This window comes from Oncorhynchus nerka, linkage group LG3 (assembly GCF_034236695.1).
Source record: "Oncorhynchus nerka isolate Pitt River linkage group LG3, Oner_Uvic_2.0, whole genome shotgun sequence".
Taxonomy (NCBI): Eukaryota; Metazoa; Chordata; class Actinopteri; order Salmoniformes; family Salmonidae; genus Oncorhynchus; species Oncorhynchus nerka.
The window spans coordinates 25276880-25304613 of record NC_088398.1 but is presented as its reverse complement, the minus strand read 5'-3'; the positions used below and the strand labels follow the sequence as shown (position 1 = coordinate 25304613).

At 43.3% G+C, this 27734-nt stretch overlaps 1 protein-coding gene across 6 annotated transcripts in view; it reads right to left on the bottom strand.

Annotated features, from left to right (window-relative positions):
• Positions 1 to 18024, bottom strand: part of LOC115105485 (MAP7 domain-containing protein 1-like) — a 67988-nt gene extending 49964 nt beyond the window's left edge. For 5 of the 6 annotated variants that reach the window (XM_065010214.1, XM_029627592.2, XM_029627602.2 and 2 more), the window contains exon 1: positions 17623 to 18024. Coding sequence is in view for 5 of the 6 variants with exons in the window: in XM_029627592.2 (XP_029483452.2) it covers positions 17623 to 17689 (67 nt within the window). In the remaining variant the exon portion in view is untranslated. The remainder of the gene's footprint in view (positions 1 to 17622) is intronic. The other variant, XM_029627627.2, reaches the window with a different exon arrangement.
• Positions 18025 to 27734: the final 9710 nt, after the last annotated feature.

Sequence of the window (27734 nt, the reverse complement as noted above, 5' to 3'; positions counted from 1 at the left end):
CTTGTCTCAAATCAAAGCACTTTACATAAAAATGACTGATGTGATATATTTGATAAAAAAATTACAGAAAAGGCCCCAAGGTCTGACAATCAAAAAATACAAAAAACATTTACGCATGCGTGCTTCTATTTTCAAAGCCCAAAATACATATGAAAGCTGTAAATGCCATCAAACAATAAACAGGTCATGATTGTGTCCTTGACAAGTTGATCCCTTTAGAATGTAAGGTATTTCATATCTCAACACTGTTCACTCGGGCCTTAAGTAACTGCCTAAATCAGCTGTGCCAATCTGGGTGCCTGAGGCCCTGGCAGTTGTAAAAAAAAGTGTTCCACACCCTGTCTGTTGGCTACCTGTTCTTCAAACTCCGGCTCATGTGATTGTGAGATTGTGAGGCGGAGTCATCATGCAGTCATTGAGGAACAAAGAGCAATGATGTTGTCTCATCCACAACACAAACATATGACTCAAACTCCAAAGTATGACAAAAATTAGTCCCAAAAACATTACTCAATTACAGCTGAGAGGAGATTGTGTCTTTGGAAGCAAACCATCACATAAGGCAATGGGAATGTGAAACTAAGACATGCCCTAGCCTGGTTCCAGATCAGTTTGTGCCGTCTTTAGTGCCTTGTCACGCCAAACAATGACCATAGGATTTATCAAGAAAACATCTATCGGACCAGGCTTGGATTCCCGCTATCCACAGCAAAGAACATGGGTTTTACCCATGTAGATCCTGGTCCCAGGACATCAACCAATTAGATCAGATACACACACAGCCGGTCACTCATCTGCACCCAAACATCAAAACCTGGGTATTATCATGGGCACCGGCATGGCCCAGGACATGATGGAAATATAGGACAGGGAGGGAATGAAATATTCATAGATCCAAGCATTGCTCTGTCAAGCACATCTCTCTTCCCGTCTCCTGCCAAACCAGGCAAAATAGGACCGAGCACAGCAAGACAACCACTGGTAATAAATCAGGGCTAGTGATATGTGGACTTGGAACTGACTCGCAAAATAGAAGCCCAAGCATAAAAATAGACTTCAAACTGAACTTGCCAGAAAAAGAGCACTGAGTAAACAGGGTGGGAACTCTCTCTTGGTTCTCTTGCAAAAATGGAAATGAGGCAAACAACAGGCTAGGAAACAGCATTGTGTCCCGAACCGTGAAATCAGAGAGTGGAAAGGGAAAAGGGCTGCACCGAAAAAGAGTAAAAAGGAACTCGGGAGGCCGCAAGAGAATAGGTCTGCATCTAATTTGAATGGGACAGGGAACTAATGAATTACCTCACCGTCACCCCCCTCACTCCTCTCTCGGCCCCCACACTCTCACCCCGGATGGGGTGATGTAAGGGGCTATGAAGGGGCCCCAGACAAATTGGAAGAGCAGTGTAAACAACAACAACAAATTGTGTGCCAGAAGGCTCTCACTGTGTGTGTGTGTGTGTGTGTGTGTGTGTGTGTGTGTGTGTGTGTGTGTGTGTGTGTGTGTGTGTGTGTGTGTGTGTGTGTGTGTGTGTGTGTGTGTGTGTGTGTGTGTGTGTGTGTGTGTAATAAAAGTTCCAACTATCGGGCTTGCCAGCCGGCAAAATGAGTGTATTTGTACTTTGTTTTCAAGTTCCTAGAGTTCAAGCGACGATGGGTGCGAGAGAGAAATAGATAACAGATAAATCGCTAACTCACGTGTACAAAGTTTCATTCGGCATTAGCACAATCAACACAACATTGCAGGTTACTTTTTAATAACTCCACAAAATAGAATTGCTTGCTTGTGCCTGGCATTTTGCTAACTGCTTTCCTCCCAAGCTCTGTCATCCTTTTCAAAGACATTGTGGTGATGAAATGCCCAGCAGACGCACACACACACACACACACAAACAAACACACACACACCAGTATTTGATTGGTTGAGATACCCAGCAGTAATAGGGAGTGATAGGACCTTCACACTCAAGCCACCCTCAACTGGATAACTGGTCCATGCAGCTTGGCTGCCATCCATTCATAACTGAGCAGTCTATCCAGCAGTCAGCCATGGCAACCTGCTCCAACACCCCCTTGGGGGTTGGGAGCAGCAGCCCAGATTAATCCTCCACTGGTCTATGAGAGGTGGCCTCATGGCACCAAATACACCCCTGTCACAACGCGTTTACACAGAGGCGGGACGGGGCATTTAGCTAGGAGGAGTAACTGTTGAGTAGCTGTAAATGGTGAGGACTTAAGTTTCGATGTGTACAAACCCTCTACAAACAAACTCAACCGATTGTGCCAAAGTCCCCGTAATTGAACAGTCAATATTTAGTGGAGCGTTTGAAGACGGACCTCAAGATGTACCTGACTAGCAGGGATCTCGTTGACAACGCTGTTCTAGGAAGTGAGTAGTGACTGGCTGGCTGGGTAACATACAAAATGGACATATCAAAAACAATACGAATGCCTGGATGGCTGGTTTGTCACGACAAAACCCCATTGAACATCTCTGTTTTCTGCTATTCCTCTTCTCTCTGTACATCCCCAACGAGTGACACAGCCAAAATTCCTATCCTCTCCCAGAGGGTCAGCAGTGGTTTGGAGCCTGCAGACGGCGAGACGACCAAAAGAGCTGGTTCAAACTGTTTCTCTGTGGAAAAGCAGACGACAACGCTAAATTCCACACGCTTGCACATGCTGTGGCTAGATCGTACACGGATGAAAACCAGGCGCCACATTGGTGTCATTTCGTGTTATTGTGACTTTGTTGATAGATGCTGGAGATGTCTGGGACTATGGGTGTTCCCGCGTGAGGTTGTTTCGTTCAAACATAAGTCCTTCTCAGGGCCATTACTTCAGGCAAACGACATCAGTATCCAGCAGTAATCATGTGAACAGTCTCAACACCAAACATACAATAAAGGAGAGTCCAAAAGTCCTTGTTCGTTACTGTATGGTGTTAGGGTTTTTAAGGTCCCGCCCAACTGTTCAGAGATTCTCTGCATAATGGCAAGAGCTCTAATTATAGCGTCCACAAGAACACAACAGACCATAAGAGTAATGTGTAATCTCTCAAGGTCTAGACTCTTAGGAAAAAAAAAAGGTTCCAAAAGGATTATTTGGATGTCCCCATAGGAGAACCCTTTTTGGTTCCAGGTAGAAACCATTTTTATGTTCCATGAAGAACCCTCTGTGGAAAGGGTTTTACATGGAACTCAAAGGGGTTCTACCTGGAGCCAAACGGATTCTACTTGGAACCAAAAAGGGTTCTTCAAAATGTCCAAAAATGTGAGGTTTAGTGCCAAAAGGAGCCCTTGTTCAATATTCTCCAATGGGAGAAATGTTTTTCCTGTAGTCCCGCCCATTAAGTGCTGTCAATACATATCACCCAACATACCAGTTACAGCCCATCAGAGCTGCTAACAGGGGAAAGGGTCTGTCTGTCCGCCTATCGGCTCTTTCACAACAGATGAGATCATTACACTGCCTGACACACCAGAGCGTTCTTTGCGCTCAACTCAGCTGTGAGTTAAAAAACACCATGGACTCAGTTATGGCTATAATAAACGTTATGCAATCAACATCTAGCCCGCAACATCGCTTGTTGCGTAAGTCTGCTGAGCATCATGATCTACTTTTACGTAATGACGTTCGGTGGCTAAGCAAAGGGTAATAACGCTGTCAAGAGAGCAGCCCGTGTGAGCTCAGGGAGGAGAGAGTTGCTTTTGCTTGCTCTGGCGAAAACTCTTGATTTGAGCCCCCCCCAAACAAATGCTCCATTTCCCTACACTGCGCAACTACATTCAGTCATCATCAGTACAGATCAGTCCTGTGATGTCTGAGTTTTTAGATAAACTGAAAGCTAACTTTGCAACGAGATTTGACAAGTTTAAGTCCCCACAGAGGTTGTGCTGTTTGTTATAGGGACCCGTTCTGTACTGATACGGGGGGAGAGAGACTTCTCCGCAAAAGCTAGTTAACTGAGACGTGCCATGCATAACAGGTTTCTATATGTAAAAAAAAAAAAAAAAAACTAGACAAAGAAAAGAACAAAATAATAAAGAAATAGAAAATAGAACAGAATATGATGCTGGTCGAGTGAGATATGCCATTCATAAAATGCTTCCTATGTGTAAACAAAAACAAAAGATGAAGTTATGTCTGTAAAAAGGACAGGAAAGTAGAAATGATTTAATGTAATGCAGGTCAACTGTGTTATAAGTACAAATGTGTTCCATTATTTAAACAATTTGATGCACTGAATAAGGCTAATCTTAAAGCACTTCAAATGAACTTTTAGCAACATTTAACTTGAATAAAAGTGCTTTATAAGATTATAATTGTGCTAGTGAATCGTTTTTCTATACCGGTCTTAGGAAGAGTAATCTCATGTAGAAAATGTCTGGCCCCCTTGTAAAAAAAACTTTTTCAAATCTGACCCCTGTAAGAACATGTTTGAATAGCCCTGGTGTACAGCCTCCATCATCCACAACATGGGAGGCTAGTGAAACTTGTGACTATTTTAGGACAGTTGGCAACTATCTTCCATGGAGCCAAGGTTCGGGACTATGAACCTGTGGATCAATAATACAACAGAACACTTGGTGGACAGTCAGAGGTTGAGTTCAAAGTGCTTTATAAACCAATAAACGACTACCACAACATTTGGTTCAAGATATTTCTGATAAGATGGCCACCACCACCAACTGATCTTTCTGATCGGTGCAGGGGGGAGAACACATTGAGGTGGCCTATAAGAACAGTACCAATTCCTTTAGCTGAACAGGGCCTGGGTCTAATATTAGCTGATGGGTCTGGTGACTGGGACTTTAAGAAGACCAAGAGAGCACAGAGCAGCCTGTCTGGGCTATTTTGAGAGGAGAGGAAATGGCAGGATAGGAAGCAGCTGTGGAGTTCAGAGCTAGTTTCTTACCATAGCCCTTCGCATTCAGCAACGACCTAGTCAGGGAAGTGGGGTACAGCTGTTTGGTGATATAATTAGGCCACAGCACCACGCCACGCGCTCAGAGTTATTCTGAAGTTACTTAGGAGTGACAGAGATAGAGAAAGAGAGAGAGAATGAGGGGGTGGGAAGAGAGAATTAAAAAGGGGAAGGTTTGTAAATAGCCGATGTGTGCGTTTCATGGCCCCTCGTGTTTTGAGAGTGAGGGGTCAGGCGGTCAGCTATTAGACAGCATGTGGCTCTGGTATTCGGTCACTTCCTCTCTGTGTCCTTTCGGTTTGAAATTCCTATGTAGCACACTGTCGAGACCTTACAACAGTGTTTGTCCAATGTTTTGGATGACACATTCATGAATGCATGAGCTCTTCAGACAATCTACATTTACAAACCTGGATGTATACAGCAATTACCATTACTTTATAGGGAACCACTCCACCATAAATGAGCTGTTTGTATTAGATTGTATGTTACATTTAACTCAGCCACTCAATTTACTTCAAAGCACTTCGTTGTCATCTGCTATTAGCCTTTAATCACTATATCTGAAGCTTTGGAGTTAAAGTTCCAATGATAGGTCTGGAACCATCTGAAACATCAACGGTCTCTTATTTCAGAAGGCTAGTATTATGTGGGGAAGACCAAAGGGATTGAAGAGGCTACCCCAACTGCCAGGCCCTGTTAAAAGCGTGACTAATAACATATTTAATGGGGCTGTGAATGCGCATGAATAGACATACAACTTAAGTGCTTAAGAGACCAAATTAACTTCATAAGCATGCGTTGACAAAAAAAACGATCACATTCATTTTAAAAGCAATGGTCTTGCTCCCGAATTAACATAAACAATGTTTGGTTCTAGTTCTGGCAGCAAAATTCAGAGCATAAAAGGTTGAAAGGTAAAAAATAACTATTGTATAAAAATAACTAAAAAATAACTACTGTGTATGTAAAATGTGTATAAGATATATAAATTGAAGGTAAAAGCCGAAGTGTTTATTAGTTTACTCCAATTGGGGGATCGGCGGTAGGGTTTGCGGGGAATAATAATAAAGGTATATTATTTTTTAAAGTATGTATGTCAATATAGGTATGTGTATGTATTTATGTGTATATGTATGCATGTGTGTATGGATATATATATATTTACCAAAAAAATATATGGGGGATTGGAAATGATGCAGAGAATTACATTGATGGAACCAATATTCTTTCCACAATATTAAGCTGATCCACCCATTACATTTTTTTTTTTTTTAAAGCAATGGCCTTGCTCCCGAATTAACATAAACAATGATCGGTTCTAGTTCTGGCAGCAAAATTCAGAGCATAAAAGGTTGAAAGGTAACTATTTCCGCCACTTTCACTCTAAACATTTATGTTTTTGTTTACCTTTTGAGCGTGTCTGAGGCAGAATTCCACAAAAGTGCATCAATAAAACCTATTATCAGCTAAATATAACGACGCTTAGTCGTTACCTTAAGTGGGGTCAAAAGTTCCCAAAAATAAACAGAAACTGCGTCTGATTAATTCAGTCAAAAACACTTAAATATCCACACAGCCTAATAAAATATTGTGGAACCTTAAGAGTTTGCACAGTTTCTCCCCCATCTCTTTACCTCTTCTCCCCCATCTCTTTACCTCTTCTCCCCCATTTCGTTACCTCTTCTCCCCCATTTCTTTACCTCTTCTCCCCATCTCTTTACCTCTCCTCCCCCATCTCTTTACCTCTTCTCCCCCATCTCTTTACCTTTTCTCCCCCATCTCTTTACCTCTTCTCCCCCATCTCTTTACCTTTTCCCCCCATCTCTTTACCTCTTCTCCCCATCTCTTTACCTTTTCTCCCCCATCTCTTTACCTCTTCTCCCCCATCTCTTTACCTATTCTCCCCATCTCTTTACCTCTTCTCCCCCATCTCTTTACCTCTTCTCCCCATCTCTTTACCTATTCTCCCCATCTCTTTACCTCTTCTCCCCCATCTCTTTACCTCTTCTCCCCCATCTCTTTACCTATTCTCCCCATCTCTTTACCTATTCTCCCCATCTCTTTACCTCTTCTCCCCCATCTCTTTACCTCTTCTCCCCCATCTCTTTACCTCTTCTCCCCCATCTCTTTACCTCTTCTTTACCACTTCACCTCCCTCATTGAAACTCTTCCTCTGAGGGAGAAACACCACGCTGAAAACATACACAAAAGCACACACACACACACACACACATGCCCGCTAGCACGCACGAACACACAAACAGGGAGGCCCCTGCACTGGAAGAAAGAGAGAAATGCCACCCAAACATTGTTAGCATTGGGAGAACATTAGACTCTCTGGCGACACAGACGTGCCTATTGTTTAAAGACCTGACTCCAAACACTACGAATATGGCATGACTTCTGTCACTCCGTGGCCTCTCCCTCTCTTTTCTTCTTCTCTCTCCCGTCCTCATTCAAAACCCACCTTGTCTGTGCATTTTGCTGAGCCTTTTTGCACATGTGGGAGAGGACTACTTCCTAACCCTCTATCCTTCTAAATCACCCTCCCTCCTGCACCAACAACATACCAGCATTACTAGGGCCCAGAGGTTTCCCTGGTTAGGTTGAGTGGTCTGGAAAACTCCTGTTCCTATACTACAAACTTAGAAGGGTAACCCTTTCCATCAGCATGCGAGCAACGAGCCGTACCTCTTAAATAGGATCGCAAAGTAAAGCCTTCTCCTTATTCTGCTGATTTGTATTTCCAAATTCTATAGAGGATTTAGGATTTGCCTAATCCTTTTAACCATGCAAATACTTTTGAATTCTTCCCAAAAAAGTAAACCCGATTAAGATGTTGGGAAACAGGGCATTTGATTGGCAACGTAATCTTGGGTAGAAGAACCATTCATATGGAATTAACTGGATTATACTGGATATAGAGCGTTCATCCTCCCGGACGGTCTTCCTTCTGCACTGTAACCGGTAATAAACAAATGAGATGATAAAACAGAGGAGTGAAATGATAAATGAGATTATATAACGAACAAGACATTCTATTGGCTCGCCATCTCTCTCGTCCTCCCTCAAATCAAGGGATTGAAAATGGGCCCCCTTTCTGAAATCTCACCCTGTGAGCAAATTGAAATCTTCAGAGGATGAATTATTTCTGTGCTAGCCGGAAGCTCATCGACACACACAGCAGCAAAAACACGTCTTTACTCGACCAGCTTTGAAGTTGATGAAGCGAAGGGACACTGCAACAACTAGGCTATAGTAGGATGCACAGTCCACATCAAGGGGGGGGGGCAAAGTACGGCACTTCAAACCGGCCCGCAGGACATAATAAAAAAACAATACTAAAAAAATGTTTAATGCCTTAGGCCGCTGCGCCACTCAGGAGGCTCCAGCAAATTCATTTTAACAACAATTGGTCCCCTGAAAAATGCGTCCCTCCGATGAATTTCAAAATCCTGATGTGGCCCTCGAGCCAAAAAGTTTGCCCACCCCTGGTCTACATAGTCTCATCCACTCACTGACTCATTCACAACTATGCAGGAATAATGTATGGTAATATCCATATGTCCAGTTGAAATGAAGTATTTTCTGAGGAAAGTAATGCGAAACAAGTTGATCCAACAATGACAGTGTTAGAAGCTCAAGATGATCCGTAAGATGATCACATCCCCACAAATATTACCCCATATATCAAATCTGACACCTAAAATGTGGCTAGATGACCAATAATAGGCTACATCTCTATACGACAGCAATGTTTACATTTGTGATCACCCTTACACATATATATTTTTTTAAATCAGGTGAAAAAAAACATGTTTTTCAGAAATGTTTGAAGTTTCAAATTTACATTTTTGTGGATTTTATTTACCCAACATGTATATTTTTCACATTTTCACCACTTTCAGCTACATCTGGTCTCCGGTCCAGGGCTGACCAGAACCAACCCTGTTTAGCTTCAGAAGGAAACCAGCAGTGGGATGCAGGGTGCTATGTTGCTGAAAGGAATGTACCACAACTTGCAACTATAGAAAAAAGGCAGGAAAAGCAAAGGCCAGGGTAACATAAACAAAGATAAGTCAAATTGCAGGAAAGAGGGAGGCGTTTTATTTAGTTGCTCATACATTTAAAAAAGAAAACTGAAATACAAAATGTTGCATCCATTTACAATGAATTTGCTCTCGCATTTAAAAAGTATTTCCTTGCTATACTATACAGTGTTTGTTTACATTTACTTTGTTTACAAACATTGGAGTTTTCTTACATGTAAAACTGAAAATTGGATTGCACGTGCAACACAGCATTCCTAACCTAGCCTACAATGTCTGCTGTGTGGATAATGGAATTCATTGCCCTTGACAATCAACAGTTCACGGTTGTGGGTGATGTTGGATTTCGCGACTGGTCGAGCGCCAGTACACACTAACGTAACACATAATAGCGTCCCTGCTGTTAGCTTCACGACATATTATGGAACGTTGTTTGGGGCTTTGCGTGTCAAAAAAGATGCACGTCAAATAACACTATTTGACAATAACCCTATTTGAAGCGTTAAATAAGCTTTTAATTTGAAACGCCAAATAACACAGTTCTATTATAGAATGTTGTGTGTTCTGCAAGCCAAGCGCCACCACTACTATCAGTAGCACTGTCAAAGCTGTACAAAAAAAGACTGCAAACAAGCAAACACCGGCCACGAACGATGTGTTGACAATACAGCGTTGGTAATAAAGCATTTTTTGATCATATTAAGCATATTGTGAGTATTGACATTCATATTGCACTGTACAGCTTTACACACGGATTGGGGATCAATGAAGCGGGGTAACAGTCTCCTCAATACCCAATATATTTTTTCCCAACATCCTCCTCAGACTCCAAAACATCCACGCAGTATTGTTTTTCCTCTGGAATATTGTGCAATGCACATGGGTTGACAATAAATGTGGCTCAATTCACAGTTATTTCAGAGTCCCGCAATAAGAGCTACGATGCTAATGTTCTCTGGGTGTCACTGAGTAGACTGATACCCCATGTCATTGATCCACAATCCATAGGTAAGGCTGTACGATGAAATAAGTATGCCCCCAATGCAATGACCAGCACTGTCGGTGAGCAAGACAACTTTTCCAGCATCATAGCATACATATCGATGAATCGTTGTGACATATGAAATACGAGTGATAGTGTAATCAATGTGTAATAACTATGTAAAAAATGCATGAACGCGTTAAATTATTATGTGATGTGCAGTCATATTCAGGTCCTGATTGGTCAACAAGCTTATTTGACACTATAACACTATTTGACGAGTATCTTTATTGACAGGCAAAGACGCAAACGGCCTTCCATAGAAAGCCTGGTTGAGAATGAAATAACTGAACGATGAAACAGCACAGCAAGTAAATGGAAGAAATAGGTTTGATCATGTTTTACAGGTAATGGGAACATACGTAAATGCCAACAAAATAACTTTTTGGTCCGTGTGGTGTGTGTGTGTAACCTTTATCCTCTTAAGTCGACCCTCTACTTTTTTGAACATTTTGTTAAAAATCGCGCAACATTTCAGCGCCCTGCTACTCATGCCAGGAATATAGTATATGCATTTGCTTAGTCTGTGTGGATAGAAAACACTCAGACGTTTAAAAAACTGGTTAAATCACTGCTGTGGCTTTACCAGAACGGCATTTACATTGAAAAGCACAGGAAAAACTGATCACTGAAAATGGGAAAATATATCCATGCGCTACTTGAACCCATTGATAAACGTGAACCACAATTAATTGACTGAGGTTGCAGTACCTACAGCTTCCACACGGTGTCTAGAGTCTTGTCATTTCCCTTCGAGTTTTTTCTTGGTCAAACACATGCAGGACACCGTATCTCCTCCGGTCTAGGACCGGATATTTTCGTTGAGTTTCTAGCCGGACATTTTTCCAGACGGACAGCTAATGATCTTTACATCGCCTCCTGATGAATTTTATCGCTTATTAACGTTTACTAATACCTAAAGTTGCATTACAAACGTATTTCGAAGTGTTTTGTGAAAGTTTATCGTCGACTTTTTGAATTTTAAAAAATGACGTTACGTTTTGAAACTATGTTTTTTTCGTTTATCACACAGTCTACATATAACGATATCTAGGCTTTATATGGACCGATTTAATCGAAATAAAGACCCAAATAGTGTTTATGGGACATCTAGGAGTGCCAACAAAGAAGATGGTGAAAGGTAATGAATGTTTTCTATTTTTTTGTGCGGTTTGTGTAACGCCGAAATGCTAATTATTTTGTTTACGTCCCCTGTGGGTCTTTTGGGGTGTTGCATGCTATCAGATAATAGCTTCTCATGCTTTCGCCGAAAAGCATTTTAAAAATCTGACTTGTTGCCTGGATTCACAACGAGTGTAGCTTTAATTCGATACCCTGCATGTGTATTTTAATGAACTTTTGAGTTTTAACTAATACTATTAGCATTTAGCGTAGCGCATTTGCATTTCCAGAGCTCTAGTTGGGACGCAAGCGTCCCGAGTAGAAGCAACAGGTTATTTGACTAGGCATGTCAGGCATGTTAAATACTGGTTATCTGTATCGGGTTGTTTTTGCAAGGAAAATATCGGATATCGGTATCGGGCAAAAATGTCGTATCGGTGCATCACTACTGGAAAGTGTGTCAACGTGAGACTCTTAGCCCACCAATCTCTAACTAATTCACAAATATACTCACTAATGCATTTCTCTCCAGGAAACGGTACACTGGCTTTACAATTCACATATTCTCCTAATTACGTAAGAGCAGCTCCTGCAGCTGAAGCTGTGCCTGCGTAGCTAGCTGAGTGATCCTTATTCACTGCAGGCCTGATAGCCTGACAGGGGTGGTGGTAATTGGGCTCCCTGACGGGGTTACACAATAGAAAAAGTCCTGTCAGACGCTACGATTTGTTTCCCTGCCAGTCTGCTGAGACTCTTCATCCTCCAGGCTGACGAGCGTGTTTGTTCAAACTAGGGTTAGTAACAGTAGGCTACAACATGGAACTCAGTGAACAAGCTATAAAGCTTTAGGCAGAAGACACACTCGCTCAGCTAGGCTCAAATATCTCCATAACAATGCAAGTACAGTCACAGCAATAATTGCTATTGATTAAAGAGGCAACTTACATGTATAGTGCCATTTGGAATAAAGGCACAACAAACAGTATTCACCTTGAAGTTCACTGAAATGTTGGTTAGATCTATTGACCATTACAGTGCATCGGCAAGTGCGTGACCCAATATTACACACGTTGTTAAGATTTAAAGTAGGCCTAAACTGTGACACTATGGCCGACCCTCAACTAGTTTATAGGCAGTTACCATTAGCTGTGCAGTTACACACTTGACATTTACAGTAAATATCGGAACATGCCAGTACGAAACACATCGATATTCACATGATCTGCCTCCAGAGTTCACACGTCAAGATGGCTTCTCCTTACTTTGCTCCTCACAGGTACCTGACAAGTTATTCAGAAGGCCTGAATTCTATATGATATATCCTGTACTGTCTGTGACGTCTGCAGTAACCATTTCAGACAAGTGTCATTTTTATAGCCCTCTCTGATGGGTAGAGCATACTCTCTGTGTGTGTGTGTGTGTGTGTGTGTGTGTGTGTGTGTGTGTGTTTCGCATGCGTTTGTGTGTGTGTGTGTGTGTGTGTGTCATGGTTAGAGTGCACTAGCAATGGTATAGCTAGCCACGAAAATGAAAGAAAGCTCTTGATTCCAGTCAGCCCGCCTCGGATTTGCAGGTTAACAACAGAGAACGGATTAGAGAGAAAGACCAAATGGTTGCCGACTCCAAGGGCATGGAACGAGTGGCGGACTGGCGGTGCAGAGAAAAGGAGAGCTCAGAGGGGCGAGTGCCTGAATGCAAATCTAGGCTGCGTCCCAAATATTCCCTATATAGCACCCTACTTTTGACCAGAGCCCTTACAGTGCACTACATAGGAAATAAGGTGCCATTTGGGACACAACCCCTAAAAAAAAATAAGGATTAGAAGATGTCCTGACGGTCCTGACGGAGGCAGAATTCCACAATGCCTGGGCCGGACTAAAGAGACTACTACAGCAGCCCCACTGTAAGGGCCTCTGATTCACAGTTCACACCAGTGAGTAGATCCTATCAACGGTATTCTATGCGACTTGGTAGTTGAACGTAGTAGCGTTAGCAAGCATACACAATGCACTTCAGAGGCACACTCTGCCAACACGAATGGGTAACTCCCTGATTCTTCTGAAGGGAGGACACAGAAAAACATATCTGGCTTTGGTTAGCATCAAAGGTGGTCTGTCCTCCAAGGTGTGAATGAATGACTGCCACAATAACCTATTCAAAATTCTCCAACCAGACCAATATAAACGACGATGACATTAAAATATTGATTGAGTGTTCTGAAGTTAGGGAAAATCCCTTCTATAAATGTGCTCGCACGACAACAGAGTTCGGCTAGGGCTTGACAAGTAGCTCACCCTTCATGCTTAAGGAATGTGACGATGAAGATTGACTAAGATCTTTTACAGGACCAGTCAGTCAGAGAGGGCAGCGAGCATTGAGTCATCGCTTTGTTACATTTTTAACTCGTGTAACGTGTTCCTCGTGAATCATCCCAGACAGCTTCAGAAACAGCTTCTGCTCGTTGTCAAGGGGCGGAGATCATAGAAGAAGAATTCTGTAGGCTACAGTGCACATAATGAGGATGGCGCGTTTCCTGGACACGGCCTTCAATGACATAGCCAGATTGGTGTGTGCTGTAGCCAACTCCTATTGTCATTGTCATCCAAGGACCATATGAGGTTGGCAAGACCACACAAACAGATCTGGCACCAGGCTATCAATGACATAGCTGCTAGATAGATACATCAGGGTCTGGTCAAGGTTTCCACGGTCAACAGGGTGGAGCTCCATTCTTATGGATCTCTGCCAAAACAAGTAACAACCCACCCATCCAGCAGCCCACAGGAAGTAGGAAGGAAGCTCTTGGTTGGACACTGTTGTCCATGGTGTGTGTGTTTGCCCTACTAGCAGAGCAGGGTAATGGATCAATGCAATGGTTCTAGCTCTTAGACCACCTCAGTTCTAACCAGTGAACATCACCTCACCTGCATTGTGACACAACTACCTCCTCTCATGAATTGCCTGAGAATCTGGGTAATTCCATCTTCCTTCTGGGGAGTTTTCGTTTTGAGGATCTTACCTATCCGCCCCCGGCCGCTTTATTCTTTACTGGGACTGTTATTACTCACACAGAGGTAATTGCCAACAGGCTATTACACAAAATAGGGCCTGGTGATTATCGGGTATGTATGATTCAGAGAGAAAGTGCATTGTCCTCTATTTCACAATAAACCTATATTCATGTATTCAAATAGAGCTGCTTATTATCTGGCTGTGTGAAGTGGAACATTAAAATAGCCACTGACACTCTCTTAATTGGATGGCACCAATGGCTGTGCTCTGGTCTTCAGTCTAAAAGTCCTTCACTCGCCCATAATTATACTTCATAATAGTCCTTATGCATTATGATGACACATGAAAAGCCATCGAGGCGAGGAGGCATATCCCGAACAATGCGAACTCTGATCATCTCTCATCTGACAAATACAGGGTTACGGTGTGTGTGTGTGTGTGTGTGTGTGTGTGTGTGTGTGTGTGTGTGTGTGTGTGTGTACCCGGAATGCACAACTGCACTCATACTCCTGCCACATCCGTTTTGACCGGTCACTGTTAAACACTCTTATGCAAAAATCAGAAACTTTCTGTCCAAAAATGATGCAGAAAAATTAATCCATGCTTTTGTCACTTCTAGGTTAGACTACTGCAATGCTCTATTTTCCGGCTACCCGGATAAAGCACTAAATAAACTTCAGTTAGTGCTGAATACGGCTGCTAGAATCCTGACTAGAACCAAAAAATTTGATCATATTACTCCAGTGCTAGCCTCTCTACACTGGCTTCCTGTCAAAGCAAGGGCTGATTTCAAGGTTTTACTGCTAACCTACAAAGCATTACATGGGCTTGCTCCTACCTATCTCTCTGATTTGGTCCTGCCGTACATACCTACACGTACGCTACAATCACAAGACGCAGGCCTCCTAATTGTCCCTAGAATTTCTAAGCAAACAGCTGGAGGCAGGGCTTTCTCCTATAGAGCTCCATTTTTATGGAACGGTCTGCCTACCCATGTCAGAGACGCAAACTCGGTCTCAACCTTTAAGTCTTTACTGAAGACTCATCTCTTCAGTGGGTCATATGATTGAGTGTAGTCTGGCCCAGGAGTGGGAAGGTGAACGGAAAGGCTCTGGAGCAACGAACCGCCCTTGCTGTCTCTGCCTGGCCGATTCCCCTCTTTCCACTGGGATTCTCTGCCTCTACCCTGTTACGGGGGCTGAGTCACTGGCTTACTGGGGCTCTCTCATGCCGTCCCTGGGGGGGGTGCGTCACCTGGGTGGGTTGATTCACTGTTGTGGTCGGCCTGTCTGGGTTGGCGCCCCCCTTGGGTTGTGCCGTGGCGGAGATCTTTGTGGGCTATACTCGGCCTTGTCTCAGGATGGTAAGTTGGTGGTTGAAGATATCCCTCTAGTGGTGTGGGGGCTGTGCTTTGGCAAAGTGGGTGGGGTTATATCCTTCCTGTTTGGCCCTGTCCGGGGGTGTCCTCGGATGGGGCCACAGTGTCTCCTGACCCCTCCTGTCTCAGCCTCCAGTATTTATGCTGCATTAGTTTATGTGTCGGGGGGCTAGGGTCAGTTTGTTATATCTGGAGTACTTCTCCTGTCCTATTCGGTGTCCTGTGTGAATCTAAGTGTGCGTTCTCTAATTCTCTCCTTCTCTCTTTCTTTCTCTCTCTCGGAGGACCTGAGCCCTAGGACCATGCCCCAGGACTACCTGACATGACGACTCCTTGCTGTCCCCAGTCCACCTGGCCATGCTGCTGCTCCAGTTTCAACTGGCCTGGGCCCTAGGACCATGTCCCAGGACTACCTGACATGATGACTCCTTGCTGTCCCCAGTCCACCTGGCCATGCTGCTGCTCCAGTTTCAACTGTTCTGCCTTACTATTATTCAACCATGCTGGTCATTTATGAACATTTGAACATCTTGGCCACGTTCTGTTATAATCTCCACCCGGCACAGCCAGAAGAGGACTGGCCACCCCACATATGCTCTCTCTAATTCTCTCTTTCTTTCTCTCTCTCTCGGAGGACCTGAGCCCTAGGACCGTGCCCCAGGACTACCTGACATGATGAGTCCTTGCTGTCCCCAGTCCACCTGACTGTGCTGCTGCTCCAGTTTCAACTGTTCTGCCTTATTATTATTCGACCATGCTGGTCATTTATGAACATTTGAACATCTTGGTCATGTTCTGTTATAATCTCTACCCGGCACAGCCAGAAGAGGACTGGCCACCCCACATAGCCTGGTTCCTCTCTAGGTTTCTTCCTAGGTTTTGGCCTTTCTAGGGAGTTTTTCCTAGCCACCGTGCTTTTACACCTGCATTGTTTGCTGTTTGGGGTTTTAGGCTGGGTTTCTGTACAGCACTTTGAGATATCAGCTGATGTACGAAGGGCTATATAAATAAATTTGATTTGATTTGATTTGATTTATGCAAAAGCCCACTGACAGAATACTGTTTATAATATCCAGTGGATAACTTTGTCCTTGAACACTATCTCTCCAGGACAACACAGTCACAGATTGTAATTTGAAACAATTAAAATCATAGCACTTCAAGAGTAAATAAATCAATCTGGCCAGATGATGAAGTTGGCTCCTGCCTGCACTTTGGCTCTGCACTTTTGATTAAAGGGCATCTGATCACAGTAGGCTAAATCACAGTACTCATGTGTATTCATTTACAGATCAGAAGGCACCTGGGTTAAAGATATATGAACCATGAATCCCTGCATTAGAACTGGGCTAGTCAAGATCAAATGGCACAGAACAGAAGCCATTCATTATCTGGTTGATGGGTGCTCATGTGATAAACCGGTTGAGGGGAAAACGGAACGGATGCCAGACCGGTGACCTCATAATGTAAACATATGGGGGGGGGTTACTTCATCAAGCGTGCTGTATTAATTATTATTAATTTAGTTGTGATCGAATGGACAGTGTTTGGGTCAGGCTGTTAGAGACACTAGTCATACATTTGTTGAGAAACCTGTTGAGGAAAATCCAATGATTTAAACCCAGTATATTCTCATGTGTTGTTGTCATACGGATTAGAGAAGAATTAACAGCGTGGCAGTAGACTAGGCTGTATTGTGGAGCCTTTTTGGACGGAAGCTCTGCTTCCTCTAGTTCCTTCCTTTTGACTAGGCTAATAATCAACATTTAGACAGATCGTCGACATGTGTTGTTACACGTTTATAGCGTGGAAATATCCCTTATTAGACTACCCCACACATAGCCTAACAATGATACAGATGAGAAGAAATTAAACTCGTTTGATCTCAAACAATGTCGCATTCACACGCACAGCGACCGTGCAAATAACCGGTATGATGATCATTCGATTAAAAAAAAGTTTTGTCGGGAGATACGTGAGAAACGTGAGAAAGGCCACCAGAAAATCCTCAAATTCATTGACAGGTCGAACAACAAACGTTTCAACGCGCGTTAAATGTCCACGAGGTTCAATAAAAGAATAGGTAACTTACATATTGCTTCAGGCAACGCATTTCCCACCAAATCGGTGTCGAGGTCTTTGCTTTGCATTTTATTCATTCAATCATGCGCTTTTCGGCTCGTCCTCTCCCGACGGTATGTATACTCATTCCTCAGACAGAAGGGAAACTTGGTTGAGTCACTCTAGTTGCTCACCAGCGCGCACAGACTACCCCTATTTCCAAATGGAAAACGCTGGAGACGCACCGGGTAGGCAGCACTCTTTCGGAAAAAAACGGTGCCACACACAGAATAACAATGTGGTTAGTTGGAAACTATTTGGGCTGCAATACCATCAACGTTCCTAAATTGCTTAGGATCAGAAAGATACAGAGGGGGAGGAGAGAGGGGAAATAAGTAAACCCACACAACAGCTGACGGTATTCTCATTGTACGGACAGTCGGATGCTGGCCTCCGGATCGGACTGTTCCATAGCCAGTAGGGGTGTGAATATGTTATGGAGCACGTTTATTTTCAATCTTTATACCGCATTATCTAATTCACAACGAATAACATATGTTTTGTATTATTATGTTGTAATTACTTATATTTGAATATGTACATGTTTAAACGTGTTTAATCAAATACTTCACATATGATACAAATGTATACCCCATTCATTCCAAATGGAGCCAGCCGTCTATAAAAGAATACAACCTCTGGTCCATTCCAGTGTAAAGTATTTCAATGCTTTTCATGTGTTGAATGCCTGACCACTGCTTCAACGATGCTATCACCCAAACAACATTGAAAACAAATGTTTTTAAATATATTTTCTAGAGGTCACATATAGCCTAATTATTATACTATAACCCCCTTGGGTTGTGCCGTGGCAGAGATCTTTGTGGGCTATACTCGGCCTTGTCTCAGGATGGTAAGTTGGTGGTTGAAGATATCCCTCTTGTGGTGTGAGGGCTGTGCTTTGGCAAAGTGGATGGGGTTATATCCTTCCTGTTTGGCCCTGTCCGGGGGTATCATCGGATGGGGCCACAATGTCTCCTGACCCCTCCTTTCTCAGCCTCCAGTATTTATGCTGCAGTAGTTTATGTGTCGGGGTGCTAGGGTCAGTTTGTTATATCTGGAGTACTTCTCCTGTCTTATCCGGTGTCCTGTGTGAATTTAAGTATGCTCTCTCTAATTGTCTCTTTCTCTCTTTCTTTCTCTCTCTCGGAGGACCTGAGCCTTAGGACCATGCCTCAGGACTACCTGGCTTGATGACTCCTTGCTGTCCCCAGTCCACCTGGCCGTGCTGCTGCTCCAGTTTCAACTGTTCTGCCTGCGGTTATGGAACCCTGACCTGTTCACCGGACGTGCTACCTGTCCCAGACCTGCTGTTTTCAACTCTCTAGAGACAGCAGGAGCGGTAGAGATACTCTTAATGATCGGCTATGAAAAGGCAACTGACATTTACTCCTGAGGTGCTGACTTGCTGCACCCTCGAAAACTACTGTGATTATTATTATTTGACCCTGCTGGTCATTTATGGACATTTGAAGATCTTGTCCATGTTCTGTTATAATCTCCACCCGGCACAGCCAGAAGAGGACTGGCCACCCCTCATAGCCTGGTTCCTCTCTAGGTTTCTTCCTAGGTTTTGGCCTTTCTAGGGGGTTTTTCCTAGCCACCGTGCTTCTACACCTGCATCGCTTGCTGTTTGGGGTTTTAGGCTGGGTTTCTGTACAGCACTTTGAGATATCAGCTGATGTAAGAAGGGCTATATAAATACATTTGATTCAATTTTATTTTATTTATTAGTGCATCACCTGGTAGACTAGCCTATCAGGTGACGCACACGGACTAACAAAAGAAAACACTGTAAACTGTATTCGCGACATCGCTCATTCTAATATTTATACTACTGTACTTTGTATTCAGCTACATTGTTTATACAGACCACATATGTATTAATGTAATGGATTATTGACATAGTTCACTCTAATATAGCCTAGGGGGAGTATTTCTGTCTGTAATAAAGCCCTTTTGTGGGGGAAAAACTCATTCCGATTGGCTGGGTCTGTCTCCCCAGTGGTGGGTGGGCCATTGCCCAGTCATGTGCAATCCATAGATTAGGGCCTAATGAATGTATTTCAATTGACAGATTTCCTTCTATGAACTGTAACTCAGTCAAAACTTTGCAATTGTTGCATGTTGAGTTTATATTTCTGTTCAGTATATTTTGGCACACTTATTGTCCTGCTATTGACCATGAAAAAGTGAAACCTAAAGTATAATTCACTCTCCAGAAGTGTTTAAATACTATCATCTCTCGCCAGGGGCGCAACTTTGGATTTAGAAGTGGGGAGGACATAATTATTTTTTTATTTTTTTATCCAGTCGTCCAAACAGACTACCTGACCGCTCAGAGGCGTCCGCATGGGCCTAAAGCACACCATTGCCTCGTTTGGTATCACATTCCAATTATAAAACTGGGGGGGACAAAGATGCAGAATGTGTCCCCTTCCTCGTTCTCGTCCCCAGTGAAAGTTGCTACCCTGTCTCTGGCAGAAATTAAAATGAGACTGCTGTCTAAATTCAGTTGTTACTTTATGTTGGCATGGCCAAAAGTCCGGCTAAGATTTTGCCCTATGATTAATGCCTTAGTCTTAGTCTGCACAATTTCAAAACAACGTCAAGACACCACAGTGACCACTCTCTCTGGAACTACACGTTTGTAGAAGTTTGTGAAAGACCCCAAAAGTTCAAGGCCATCATCAATGGAAACTGACCATATAAAATGCGACATTGCACCATGTGAGAATGATATTCTCTGAACACATGTTTTGTTCAAAACTCTCATGTGTGCATCTCAGGTAGGCCTAGACTGACCCTAGTCCCTAGGAATTATGTTACCAACATGCACAACCTAAATCTCTTGACCTTTGACTCAGGAGTGGGATGCACACTCACTTTAATTAGGATTCTCATCACAGTGTGTAAAAGATGCTGATTCCTTCGACCGTTCCAGTCTGAAGGATTAGACATTTGCTGGGGATTTGGACTGTGAGGGCACATGCAGTGAAAACAAGAGAAGAGGGTGCACAGCAGCACAATTATTGGCACATGGTTTAGCATACCAACACACAATAATTGGCACGAAACATGTTTCTCCTTTATAAATCAAATCAAATCCAATTTTATTTGTCACATACACATGGTTAGCAGATGTTAATGCGGGTGTAGCGAAATGCTTATAGTAAAATAATGGAACATTTCGGCAAATGATATGATAAAGTTATCTTTCACACATTGATACGATATATAACGTTCTTTGTAGAGAGACAACTCCAGTCAGTGTTCTTGTGTGTGAATCTGACCTTTTGTTTTGCTGTGATGGATCTGATTTATATCAGGACTTGTTTTTACTGCAATGTTTGCGCTTACAGAAACAACATGCCAATCTGTGCCAAAACAATGCTGGAGAAGTATAACAAAATGAAACGTCTTCACAATTCTTTAGTATGTTCTAATACAGCATTCCAATCATATTTGTTGTGCAGTCTAATGGGGCTTATAAGGTCATTTAGCAAACGGCGACTGCAATGCCAAATAGAAGCAGAGTGGAAATACGTGTTTAGATTTCTTGATTTCATTAGTTCATCGTGCACTGAAAAAGATACCAAATGTACAAGCTTCTCCATAATGGATCTCTCCACTCGTTCCAACTGAAGCACTCTATCCCCCGCCTGTGGATTTCAAGGAGCATCTGCCAAGGAGGGGGCTGTGATGGGGGGTAATCGGCACGCTTGAGAGGGGACCCCCCCCACCCCAAAAGAAAAAGACCCAGTAGGGCTCCTTTGTGCAGCTGTTCAGTCGTTTTAGCACAAACCCCCAAGAGCCACCTGTCACTGCAACTAGAAAGGAGCGTGTGTGTGTGTGTGTGTGTGCTGGTGAGCAGGGGGCTTGTGTGTGTGCTGGTGAGCAGGGGGCTTGTGTGTGTGCTGGGGAGCAGGGGGCTTGTGTGTGTGCTGGGGAGCAGGGGGCTTGTGTGTGTGTGCTGGGGAGCAGGGGGCTTGTGTGTGTGCTGGGGAGCAGGGGGCTTGTGTGTGTGTCTGTGCACATGCTTGATTGCTTGTTTGCATATCTGACAGTTCATTTTTTGAAGAGGGAATTTCAAATGAAAAGAGAGACAGAGATATTCAGTTGGACTTGGCTTGGGATGAATCCAGAAACCTATTCAACAATATTTAATTTGTTTTATGATTTGGTCCCAGTAGTATACCCAAGAGCCTTTTACAAAGATATGAGATGAATAGTAGCAAATGAAGCACTTTCAGTTGCCTGTGGAGGTCTTTGCCACATATACGAAATGAAGATGAATTGAAGACAGATGTGAAAAATAACCTATAATAGGATCGAGGGAAGAGCATGACGTTTCATTTTCAGGAGATGAAGAGTAAATTAAGAATGTATATCCTTCTGCCTTGCAGTCAGACATAGGTTCATGTACAGTGGAGAGCAATATGCTTATAAACATGTGAGATTACTATTAAAAATGGGACAAATACTTTACATTTGATGTTATTAATTTGATATAACATAAGAGCTCATGTTACATAGACTGGGTTGGAGATGCTCATAGCTCAACGTTGCACAGTGCAATAACCTAACAACCATGTTGGCAAAACAGGTTGACTTCGTATGTTCTCTTTCTGTATACTAGAATGTGCTACTGTGAGTGCTGCAAGCTGGAGCCCTAGAACATTGTACAGTTAGACCTTTCAGCATGACTTCCCTGCATGCAGTATTTGCAGAGATTTGGGAGTTTAGTGCAACGGTTTAAAAGGTTTATTCACTACCTTTTTAGAGCTCCCTGCTTTGGCTTTGTCATTGTAATCCCAATGTTTCTGCCAATCTATCAATTTTTCTGTACTCACACAGGACAGTAAAGAGCAACTTGCCATGGGTAATTAAATGAGGAACAATGCTTTTCTCAATTACCTCTCTCCGTGATAAACTACTCTTCATACTTTGGACTGCGTTGTAACTACCCATGGCGAAACAGGGATGACATGGCATGTGAACGATTCGATCAACAGTACAAAAGCACTCTTTGCTTATTTTGTCCTGTTTATTCAACTTGAGAAACCTTTTAACATCCGTGACTGTTTCACATGGACTGTAGCTGAACAAATGTAACATTTTCAAAACATAGCTTTATTTGTCACATGCTTTGTAAACAACGGCTGTAGACTAACAGTGAAACGGTTACTAAGGGGCCCTTCCCAATAATGCAGAGAGAAAAAAGAGAAATAGTAGAAACAAAAACAAAAAAAACAAAAAATGAGAAGATTAAAGGATCAGTGTAGAGTTTAGCACACAGAACAACATTGTGTTTATGCCATTTGAAATGTGTCAATCTTTGCACAGGAAGCAAAGGAAATCTGGTCCCGGATCTGTTTGTGCTGTATAACCAACTTATGGTTGTTATCAAGGCTATAGAGCACAAACAGATCTGAAACCTTGCTAAAAGGAACTCATTGGTTTCATCACAGATTTCTCGGTTGCGATGACAAGAAAAACACACTTTTAAAGAAAGGTTTGTAGATTTGGCCATTCTATAGGTCCATAATACATAACTGTGACAATAACAGTCAAAGTAATATAAACGTTTTAGATGGTCTCCTACCTGGAAGTTACTGATTAAGCTTTTTCATTTTAAGAGCCTTTTTCTACTGCCCTCTCAAACCCAAGCTTGAGGGAGAAAAGCAGTCCTTTCATTCTATGTGCTGGAGCACACTTCTTTTTAGATCCCCTTTTCAAGAGATCTGCAAATGCACCTAATCTTTTGTACCCCCTCTTTCCAGGGTATTCAGACCCCCCATCCTTTCATCTGTCTCTCAATGACCCCACACACGCAGTCACGCACAGGATTAATATTTTGGATAAATCTTTTGAAAAACACACATTTGCTACAGCCTTGTAGTGCCAGTGAACTTATTGCAACTGAATTATCTTGATATATCCACTGCACACCCAGAGCATGATGTAAAGTCCTCACTCTGTCTTAAAGAACATGGGTATGACTGTTTCTCTGTGCGCTGAAGTAATGGTTGGTGATAAGGCTACACAAAGGAGTCAGTGACATTTGTTATAAAGTTGGCCTCCAAAAATACAGTACCAGTCAAAAGTTTGGACACATCTACTCTTTCCAGGGTTTTTCTTCTTTAAAAAAAAAACTGTACATGAATAACAAATGAATACAGAGTCATCTTGTGCAAGATTACAAAAATGACACATTCGCAACTGTGTGTAAAAAGCCAGATTCTTCTCTGAGGAAGAAACATTAGATTAATTGGCACAAGTGCAAATTATGATTAGACACCGTCCCAAATGGATTAAGTGTCTTCCTACAATGCCCAAATCTAATTTATCTCGGGGTAAAGAAGGCAAAACACTGTTTGAGTAGCTCCAACTACTGAACAGCGAAGCCACCTGATTGTTCCAGAACACCTGTAAAACAGAAACACAAGTTGTCCTATGAAAGAAGCTTTGAACAATGAATAAAAAAATAATTCCATGGTTGAATTACATTGGGTTGACTCGATTACATTCAGTTGACTCACCCTATTTTGGTGGAACACCCTCAATGTACTTTTAAAGGTAGTCTCATCCATGGTCCATTCCATACATCAGTATACTTCTGGCGTTCTCTCTCTTTATTTGCTTGAGCCGACAGCGTGATAGGAAAATGAAAGGGCCCAGAAGAAAACACACGGTTGGAGGAGTCAGGAGGCCTATGTTCTTATAGAAAGCATTTCCATGTGGTGGTAATGAGCCATTGGAAACCAGATGGGCGTAGAGAGGGAGAAAATGGCCTGACATGAGGGCTTCCATTAGCTTTCTGCATGTAAAGGGGTCAACATAGAATTTGCTAGCAGGGCTGGCAGAGCTTTGCGCAGTGTCGCAATGGTCGTTTTTCGTCACACGTTTTAGGAAGCGTCTGCGGAAACTGGTGAGACATACGAGAGCCTTTACAACCACTCAATGCAGTTGTATTCGGACAAACACACAAAAGACAACAGCTGGAAGGAGATATCACGGATATCACATTTGATCACTGATACTGATATCAAAGAAACATGGAGAAAGATTTGGGACCGGTATGTTCGCAATCTGAAAAGGGTGAAGGAGATGAGGAGTGGGGCTGCCGCTGGTGTGTGTGTCCCACCGATTGTCTGACACCTGGATTGGTTTCGTGTTCACATGAAACACCGTCAGCAGACACCAATAATATGCCAAATACGGTATGTGCTCTTGTCAAATCCAATCTAATTGCATTGGTCGCATACACATATTTAGCGGATGTTATTGCGGGTGTAGCGAAATGCTTGTGCTATGTCATGCAGCCGGGTCCTTTTGTACAGTGTGTGTGTTTCCAATCCTAAATAGATAGACATAGTTAGATCATGTGGAATTTGCTCTTTTCTGGATGGGAGAAACTGTGAGTGGGAAATATTCAGTGTTGTTATCATACTGATTATCAGGGCTAGTTCAACAATCTGAAATAAGACAGTGTGGTGTGTATGTGCACCAATTAGACTGAGATGTTTATAAAAATCTGTAATTTTGAGTAAGCACTTTAACTCAAAAGGAGCCTATGAAGATATTTTAAGATTGCTTGCAATTTTTCCCAATGTATTCGCCATCTGCTTGTAGGTGGTGGAGTGGGGTGGTGTTTTGGACAGCCCAGAAATAGAGTTGAGCCCTGATGGCCCATCTATAGGTGGTTCATTGCCCCTTGGTTCGCCATCGCTCTACCCGGCCTGGTTCGTCACCTCCTCGGCCCTTTTCCCCAAAGCCCAGGCCCTTCTCACCAGCATGTTTTTTTTATATAGACTTATTTCCTAATTCATTTTTTCTTTCATCACACTTTTCACCTGTGTATTACATTGTTTCACGTTGAACTATTTTCCTAAATAAATATCAAAAAGGTCTGCAAATGTATTTGTCTGGTTATTTACACTAAAATATTACTGTTCTGAATCAGTCACTCAGTAAACTTCTACTGCTTTGTATTGTACATGAGCTATGTAGATGAGGTTAATGTATTGGGGGTCTGTCCTTATTGCCTACAGCTGGACACTCATTCTCACCACTGTGCCATAGCAATAAAGTAGCGTGTGTAGCGTGTTGATGACTGCGTCGTCAGTGTCTGCAGTGCAAAGGTAATTGTGGAGGGCCACGCAGGCCTTCACAATGGTCTCAGCTTTCTGTGGGGCAACCTCAAGGGCTCGTTCCAGGATCCTCCATCTTGCAGCAAGGATCCCAAAGCAGTTCTTTGAAATTGAGAGTGGTGGTAGTTGCAGATATTCTTGGCTTCATCAAGGCCTGAAGAACCTTTGAATAAAATAATTATTTCCATTAGTATTGAACAACGACACGATGGCTATCAAATGTGTTCTGTAACAACCGTGTGGCCTATGCTTTGAACATAGGCCTTTATCCTTTTACTGGGAGAGCCAGATCCCTTTTATGCGAGATATATAATTACAACGTCTTTAATTGTATAATTGTCACATCATACTGTATGTACAGTACAGTCACATGTATTTAGTTTATCTTACCTGGATATGGTTGCACTAGGTTCACCATCAGAGGGAATGCTTTGTCGCCTACAAAGACATATGGGCTCAGTGTTTGGGTCCGTCGGCAAGCACTCTGGCCTCATTTACATTTACATTTAAGTCATTTAGCAGACGCTCTTATCCAGAGCGACTTACAAATTGGTGCATTCACCTTATGACATCCAGTGGAACAGTAGTGCATCTAAATCTTTTAAGGGGGGGGGGGGTGAGAGGGATTACTTTATCCTATCCTAGGTATTCCTTAAAGAGGTGGGGTTTCAGGTGTCTCCGGAAGGTGGTGATTGACTCCGCTGTCCTGGCGTCGTGAGGGAGTTTGTTCCACCATTGGGGGGCCAGAGCAGCGAACAGTTTTGACTGGGCTGAGCGGGAACTGTACTTCCTCAGTGGTAGGGAGGCGAGCAGGCCAGAGGTGGATGAACGCAGTGCCCTTGTTTGGGTGTAGGGCCTGATCAGAGCCTGGAGGTACTGAGGTGCCGTTCCCCTCACAGCTCCGTAGGCAAGCACCATGGTCTTGTAGCGGATGCGAGCTTCAACTGGAAGCCAGTGGAGGGAGCGGAGGAGCGGGGTGACGTGAGAGAACTTGGGAAGGTTGAACACCAGACGGGCTGCGGCGTTCTGGATGAGTTGTAGGGGTTTAATGGCACAGGCAGGGAGCCCAGCCAACAGCGAGTTGCAGTAATCCAGACGGGAGATGACAAGTGCCTGGATTAGGACCTGCGCCGCTTCCTGTGTGAGGCAGGGTCGTACTCTGCGGATGTTGTAGAGCATGAACCTACAGGAACGGGCCACCGCCTTGATGTTAGTTGAGAACGACAGGGTGTTGTCCAGGATCACGCCAAGGTTCTTAGCGCTCTGGGAGGAGGACACAATGGAGTTGTCAACCGTGATGGCGAGATCATGGAACGGGCAGTCCTTCCCCGGGAGGAAGAGCAGCTCCGTCTTGCCGAGGTTCAGCTTGAGGTGGTGATCCGTCATCCACACTGATATGTCTGCCAGACATGCAGAGATGCGATTCGCCACCTGGTCATCAGAAGGGGGAAAGGAGAAGATTAATTGTGTGTCGTCTGCATAGCAATGATAGGAGAGACCATGTGAGGTTATGACAGAGCCAAGTGACTTGGTGTATAGCGAGAATAGGAGAGGGCCTAGAACAGAGCCCTGGGGGACACCAGTGGTGAGAGCACGTGGTGTGGAGACGGATTCTCGCCACGCCACCTGGTAGGAGCGACCTGTCAGGTAGGATGCAATCCAAGCGTGGGCCGCGCCGTAGATGCCCAACTCGGAGAGGGTGGAGAGGAGGATCTGATGGTTCACAGTATCGAAGGCAGCCGATAGGTCTAGAAGGATGAGAGCAGAGGAGAGAGAGTTAGCTTTAGCAGTGTGGAGCGCCTCCGTGATACAGAGAAGAGCAGTCTCAGTTGAATGACTAGTCTTGAAACCTGACTGATTTGGATCAAGAAGGTCATTCTGAGAGAGATAGCGGGAGAGCTGGCCAAGGACGGCACGTTCAAGAGTTTTG